Source organism: Eulemur rufifrons, chromosome 2, assembly GCF_041146395.1.
Source record: "Eulemur rufifrons isolate Redbay chromosome 2, OSU_ERuf_1, whole genome shotgun sequence".
NCBI classification, from domain to species: domain Eukaryota; kingdom Metazoa; phylum Chordata; class Mammalia; order Primates; family Lemuridae; genus Eulemur; species Eulemur rufifrons.
In genome coordinates, this window is record NC_090984.1 from 114,355,722 (window position 1) to 114,363,480 (window position 7,759).

At 53.6% G+C, this 7,759-nt stretch overlaps 1 protein-coding gene across 2 annotated transcripts in view; it reads right to left on the minus strand.

Moving 5' to 3' along the window:
• Positions 1-6,653, minus strand: part of TTC7B (tetratricopeptide repeat domain 7B) — a 247,340-nt gene extending 240,687 nt beyond the window's left edge. For both annotated transcript variants that reach the window (XM_069465219.1, XM_069465218.1), the window contains exon 1: positions 6,503-6,653. In XM_069465219.1, the coding sequence (XP_069321320.1) occupies positions 6,503-6,623 (121 nt within the window). In that variant the 5' untranslated portion in view covers positions 6,624-6,653. The remainder of the gene's footprint in view (positions 1-6,502) is intronic.
• Positions 6,654-7,759: the final 1,106 nt, after the last annotated feature.

Genomic DNA, 7,759 nt, shown 5'->3' on the forward strand with positions numbered 1-7,759 from the left:
TTGTAATTTGGCTCTCACTTCCATTTTGGACACTCTCGGCCTCACCTCCTCAGGCCTGTTCCAACCGCGCAGGGGCCTCAGCTCATGAAAGTCTGTGGCCAGTTCAACACAGCACATGCTATGAGCCCGACTCCATGATGTGGGGCCAGAAAAGTAGAACCACGGCCGTTGGCCCTCTAGAAGCTGACCATTTGGTGAGGAGACAAGGCACCGCCAAGATAGGTGGTGTAGGGGAGGGAAACAGCCCTGAGCTGGGAGACGGGAGATGATAACACCATACCCGCCACCACCTGACAACAGCCCACACCTAGTGAAGGCTGACTCTGCGCAGGTACCATGCTAAGAAGCACTTTTAGGTATTTCAGTTTTTTTCTTCATTTGGTCCTTACAACCACCCCACAAGTTTGACACTATTCTTATAGGTTCATAATACCTTATCTGTAATTTCTGAAATGCAGAACTCTCTAAAAACCAAAAGTGGGTTTTTGACGTTAATCACTTATTGGGCAGCAAAATCTCAACTGAAGCCACGTGAGACTCTTTATAGTCTATTTATCCCTTTTGTAGTCACTGCTCTTATGTTTTGATGTAGAAATACTAACATGTTTTATGACGAAGTGCTGCCCCAGACCCAATTGGGAGTGTCACATAATGTCCAGTATATACCATGTTCTGAAAAATTCTGCGTTCTGAAACATGTCTGGCTCCCAGGGCTTCAGAAAAAGGGTTTTGGGTGTGTGCCACCGCTCTACAGAGGGAGCCTTGCGAGGTGAAGTAACCTCTTAGTCAGGAAGCAGCAGAGCCACACTTTAAACTCAAGCAACTGAACGCTGGGGCCAGAGCTCTTACCTACCCTGCTCGCTTCGGCCACTCGCAGGCTGGTGGCTTTAAGGAAGACACCTCCTTCTTTGGGCCTATTTCCTCATCTGTAAGAGGCTAGACTAGATCAATGGGTTTCAGAGTTTTTTATTTTAAGTATAGTAGCCCTTCCTTCAAAGGAAACCTTAAGGAAAGGTGTGACTGCTTCCGTGAGTGAGGTCTGCCCTCCCAATCATCAGGCCCCTAAAGCATGTTCCCCGAGGGGTTCCTTGACATCAGTTTGAAAACTGCAACACATGATCTCTAAGGTCTTGTCTGGTTCTAACATTGTATGGTTGTCTTCTCTGAGAAAAACAGCCCTTTCTGTGAAGGAAGGACAGCTGGGAGAACTTGAACCAGACCTTGATAGGCAAGCTTTTGATCTGCAGAGAGGATTCCCGAGCCAAATAGTGTGAGCAAAGGTGGGAAGACAATAAGCAAGGTGTGTGGAAGAGTCCAAGAGGCCAAACTAGCCAAGGGATGTGGGGAGAAAGAGGGCTGCGCACCAAAGTGATGGGAGGGCGTGCTGGAAAGGCTGGCTGGAGCAAGCGGGTCAATGCCAGGAAGTCTTCTCCCAACTCAGAGCCTGCAAATTCCCCCAAGCATGAGGCCAGGGCAAGAGTTGAGCAGTCCCAGCCCCACTTCATACAGCCACGAGATGTCAAGGTCCTCCTGTTCTGAGGACCATGACTGTGAGCCCCAATGCCTAGCTTGACACCATCAGTCCATCATTGTCGAAAAGGTGAACCTTTTTAATCCAGAAATCAGGACATATGGTCTGCCACCAAGGTGTGTCCTTCAAAGAACAACAAGACAGAGCATTTCAAAGCAGGATGGGTGGCCTGAGAAAGCCACGATGGAGGGTCACCAGAGGTCTCACTGGTGTCTTTCCCTGCCTTCTGGGAGCAGTTTGACTCCTAGGAGTCTGTGGTGCTCCAGGCATGTCCAAAGGCGCCATCCCCACACAACAGGGCCACCTTACCCCCCAGCAGAGACTCTCAGTTAAACCTCAGCCTTGTTTCCAGAGAAGACCCTCAGGTCAGCCAGGGAGGCTGCCAGTCCACCACTGACTGATCCCCTTTTGGGGAAGGCTACAAAGGAATGAGCGCGTCTAGGGGCTCAGCCTGCCCCCCAAAGTGGGAAGCCACATCCCATACGTGCCCTGTCTTCAAACAACATGAATAGCAGCTACTGGCAAAGGCAAGAGTTTCACTCCCACCTAATGGTCCAAATACATTTGGGAACCAAACCTTGCCCCAGAAATATTCTTTGTTTCAGACACCATTCCCCTACCTACTCATCTCCAAGAGGTAATTAAAATGTCTCGAAATAATATCGAATCAGACAGGCAACGATCCCCTAAGGGAGAAGCGACCATTTGGGGCCTAATCTTTCTAAGTGAGCTCCGTAACTGAGCTCGCCTAAGAAGCTTAGCAGACTGGGGAAGGAGAAGCCGGCACTGCCTCAGAAAAGGAAGCGCCTATGTGTTGGGACAGGCGCAGGCCTCTCAAATGCCTGTTTCTCTCACTGAAATATGCGGGAGTCTTGACCAGGCACTAGCTCAGCTGTGTCATGTCTAGGTCCCCCACTCTCTTTTCCACTGCCAGGTGACAGCCAGGACTTGGCCTGCCTTGCCCACAGTTAGAGTCACCTGTGAGAATAACACCGGTATTATACCGAGGCTGACATGGATCAGCCCGCTGAATCTGCAGAACCACCCTAACGGAGTGACCAGTGAGGAAGGGTGGGCTTGGAGAGCCAGCTACAGGTAAGTCCAAATTTAAGCCCAGGTGCCAGATCACTGCACTTTCACACACAGCAGTGACCTCACCAATGGGAGGCTGGAGGGTGACATTGCAGGGAAAGAAAGAACAGCTGGGACTGTCCTGCCAGGGCCAGGACTGACCTGTGAGCCAAGATGAAACCAGCGTGAGGCTCTCGATCCTTTACCCCTGAGTTCTCCGGCTGCTGCCTGAGCTCCAGGCCAGGGCACCTCACGCCTCCCAGTGCCCACAAAGCCCCGGACCCCTTGCTAAGATGCAGATTCCGACTGTGCAAGTCAGGGGACAGGGGTGCCCAAGAGTCTGCACCTCTCCCATGTTCCCAGGTGATACCCATGCTGCTGATCCCTGGACCACACTCCAGGCAGCAAGAGTCTAGACTTCAGTGGGACCTTCCCACATACCCCTAACTCATGGGATCATCCTCTTGCCGAGACTCACCAGGGCTTGGCAAAGACATAGCTACCACGGTTTAGTTTTCTGAGATGGCATGATTAAAATGGTGACTACAGTGGGGTGTGAGGCAGAAGACAGATTTCTGGGTTCAATTTTCAACTTGGCATTTGCCCCTTTCTTCCTTTTCAACCTCTTGGCAAACTGTCTAAACCAATTTACTTCCAAGGCATCAGGCTGGAGCAGCAGGCTCTGAAAATGTTCACTGTGGAGAGTCCTTAATGGAGAGGGGCTGCCGTGCTCCCCTCCCCTAAGCAACTAACGCTGCTGGGTGGGGAACTGCAAGTGGGAGCATTGAGAATGAGGGGTTCCTGTGCTCGGAACTCTCCCGTGGCCCCATCTCCCTCAGAGAAAGGCCGAAGTTTTAACTGTGGCCTACAAGGCCCTACAGGCTCTGGCCCCACCACTCCTCTGCCCTTGAAGTTCCTTCCCTAGAACGCGCTTCTCCACCTCCTTAGGTCTTATCTCAGACTCTTCCTTCTCAGTGAGGCCTTCCAGGGTCACCCTGTTCGTCCCCACCCCCACCCCCACCACTCCCAAAGCACCTTTCCCTTTCCTTTTATTCTTCTGATGGCACTGACCACCATCTGTTAAGCTTTACTTAGTGATTTTACTTATTATCTGTCTCCCTGCCCCTACCCTACTATGAAATATAACAGAATGTGGATTTCATAAGGGCTGGGGTTTTTGTCATTTTTGTCTGTTTTGTTCACGGGTATATTCCCAGTGCCTAAAACAGTGGCTAACACATAGCAGGTACTCAATATTTATGGAATGAATGAACAAGTGAATAAGGTATCAGGCTCTGTGGCTAGTCCTGGGCAATACTAGCTCCTTTAATTCTCATAACAACCCCTGTAACGTAAGTCTTTTAATCCCCATTCTAAAATGAGGAAACTGAGGCTCAGAGTAGTTAAGCAATTTGGCCAAGGTCACAAGAATCAGGTCCAAAGACTATGCTCTTTTCCGCCTATGGCTGTCTTCTAGGTAACTGTGCTAATATGATAAACATGACATTAACTTGCTTTCCTTATTCTAAGCAGCAAATGCTTTAACTTCAGGATTTTGCAAAATCTGCACAGAACTTGGGCTAGTGCACCCAATAGGGCCTAAAGGGGAGTTGGTGCCCCCAAAGCCAGGAAGAAATGCCACTACCAGCCCAAGGGAACCATCATCAGCCAAAGGAAGGGGAGGACCCGCCTTCAAACACTTCTCTGAATGCTAAGGAAAGCCACAATAATTCTGGTTTTTCATTTCATCTTTTTTTTTTTGGCTTTATTTTTTTTTATCTTCCTGAGCAACCTCCCTGACCTTTTCAAGTTTGTGTGACCTTTTGCCATCAAAAGCTGCTGCTCACCATGTGAGTCTCTGGGACAAAAATCTACCTCCCGTTGGTTTCCCAAAACCAAACTTGCACACAGACCCGTGGATCACAGTGCCCTGCAAACTCCACCTGCCTGAGCCCCATTCATGACTACAGCTTAGGCCACAGCCACCAGGCCCAGGGAAGAGGGCCGAGCCTTGCAGAGGACCTGAAAGGTGAGCAAGACAGGCCCAATCCAACAAAAGCCCACCTACCCTCTCATTCCAAGGACCATGTAGTTTGAATCCTCCCATCTGTCTGTCATTCTGAATCACATTAACTTGTCTGTTTGCTTTAAATCAGTTCTCACCATCTAAAGCTATCCTGCTTATTTATTCCATATTGGCTTATCTGTCTCCTCAGAGGAGGAGGGTGAGTTCATGAGGGTAGGGACTTGGTCAGTGCTGTGACTGGCACAGGTGGGCACACAAATATTCGTTGAATGAATGACCAAAGAGAATAGGAAACAAGTGGATTCAGAAGGGAACAAACAGGAGGCTCACAAACGAACCCATTTAATCTTAACATCAACCTGCACAGAAGGTATCATTATGCCCACACAGCTGGGAAGTGACAAAGTAGACTCAGGATTGTCCAACTCTGAGAAGAAAAGAGAAAATGCTGCAGGTAAGCAGAGAAGCAAGAGAACAGGCAGGTGAGCCATACAGGGAGCGCAAGGTCAAGCTGCCTTTAGGGCCCAGTGGACTGAACATTTCCTCAAATGCTATCTTAACTAAGAAGAATCAACATCTTCCATCAAGCTGAGCCAAGGGACGTTCTTTGCCTCTGGCACCTGTATGCACCCAGAAAAGACTTGCCCAGACCAAAGGGCTACAGTCGAGAGTGCACAAAACCAAGTTCTTATTTCAAGGCACTAACACTGTAACACACAAACATAAACCATCCTTGGTGAGGACTTGTGACATTCCTCTTGCTTTCTAGGTAGTTTGAAGTGAGAAGGTTGAAACTAGTGCAAATGTCCTTTCTTAGAGCAGTGTCATTCACTCATTCACTCTTTCATTCATTTGTTCAACCAACATGTGCTCACCCAGTCCCAGGAAGCCAAAAATGAAATAAGACAAAAACCTCTGCCCTCTCACCACTGTACTGGCGCCGGCACTTTGGCAGGTACTAAAAGACAAGCAAATATTAAAGGTACTTGCTTCCAAAACAAATAAGGCCACGTGGAGCTGTGCACTGGAATGGCATTCGAGATGCAATTTTGATTCGACTGGGTACGGGAACCCATTCAAAGGGGTCATGGATCAACTGCAGGCACCAGGCTCCTACTCAGAGGCTCCTTCTGACCCCCTTCTCCTCTAGACCCGACCCCTCACACACCCAACTCCATTTCCCAATATTCTTCAACCATATTCCCACCTCTCTCCACAGTACTCTCCCTCCTGACTCTCCTGACTCTACTTCCCCTGTATTCCCAATCTCTACCTCTCTAGGTCTGCAGCCTTGACACGCTACTCTCTGAACACACATCCCAACCTGCCTTCCTCCACCACCCCCACACGCCCCAGGCCTGAGCTTCTACCCGGAGCCCCTTGAACAACATATGTTTACAAACCATGTTTCCCAGGGGTCTCTATTCAACACCCACTTTCGCAGGACCCCCATAAATACATCCTAATTCCCCGAGTACACCATACACACACTCTGGACTCCCCCGTACACTAACTCGCATGTCCTGAAGGAGTCCCCCCCCATCACCTCCAACTTCTTAGAAGCCCAAGGCCGGCTCCTGACCTCCTTGAGCCCCCATGTGCCCCGGACTCCACACAAGCCCGCGCTGCACGCTGGAACCCAGGGGCGCCGGCACAACCCCCAGCGCCCCCTCGGCCCCCACACCGCATGACCCCGGGGCACCCTGCGCTCCCCCAGGCCCCGGCCCCGCGCACATCCCCTGGGCCGCGGCGCCCTCGCGGCCCGGCCGCGCCCCTGCCCGCGCCCCTGCCCGCGCCCCGCCGCGCCTCGGGGGCCCGTTCCGGCGGAGGCCGCGGCGCCCCCCGCAGCCCAGGCCGGCGCGCCCGGCGCGTACCGTTGGCGATGAGCTTGGCCGACAGCTGCTTGACGAGCTCGGGGATCCGCTCCCACTGGCACTCGGAGCGGCAGCGCTCGATCTCCGTCTCCAGCCGCGAGCCCGCCTTCTTGGTCGCCATCGCGGCCTGGCCGGGCCCCGCCGGCGCGCCCGCCCGCCCGCAGGCCCCGCAGGCCCCGCAGGCCCCGCCGCCGCCGCGGCGCCCCCTCGCTGCCTCCCGCCGCCGCCGCCGCCGCGGGCTCGGGCTCCCGCTCCCGGCTCCGCGGCGTAACGGGAGCGCCGGCCGGGGAAGGGGCGGGGAGGCGGGCGGCGGCGGCGGGCGCGGCGGGGCCCCGGGCGCCGCGAGGAGCGGCCCCTGCCGGCCAGGGCCGGAGCCGCAGCGCGGGCCGGGGCCGGAGCCGGGGGCCGGGGCCGGGGCGCAGGGAGGAGCAAGGAAGGGCGGGGTGGCTGCGGAAGCCAGGGAGAGGGACTGCGGGTGTCGGGGGCCGGGGTGGAGACCTGAGGTAGACAGAAGGGGGGTGTGGGGGGGCGGGGAGACGTGAAGAAGGGCGAGGGGCTTGGTGGGGGTCGGGGCAGGATTCGGGGAGGGAGAAAAGAAAGGGCAAGGAAGAGGAGAGATGGGGAGGAGGCCGGGGAGAGGCTGGGAATGTGTTGGACCTTCAGGAACAGGGCCAGGCTAGGGCAGCCACCCTGGGGAAGGTCACCGTCCAGTCAGAACTAGTGGGCCTGGGATGAGGGGGACCTGCCTGAGCTTGCCCTGCCATCTCGAGTTGCCTGTGATTCCTTCTGGGCCCTGGGCCCGGGTTGGCCTGTGCCCCTTAGCAGGCTCCCCTCTGCCCCAGCAGCCTTAGCCCCCACCCAGCCAGAGGAGGGTGGAGATATCACAGCACCTGCCAGGGGTTCCATAAATGTCTGTCTGCACTGAGCCAGGCAAGGACTGCTACCCGCTCAGATGCCAGCTCCCTTGCCCTCCAAGGAGAGTGCAAAGTCACCAGTGGGGTTTCCTGTCTTGGCCTGGAGCTGGGGGCAAATGTCAAGCTGTACACCCTTTCAGTTATTCAGCAACTATATAGTGATTGCCCACTATGTATTAGGCACTGTTTTAGGTGCTGGGGATATAGTCGTGAACTACAGAGACAAAATTTCTGCCTTGGTGGAGCGTACATTCCAGACGGGAATAAATAAGCAAAATAAAGTAGTAAATTAGAAGGTGAAAAATGGCTATTTAAAGAAACAGAGCAGAATCCAGTGAGGAGG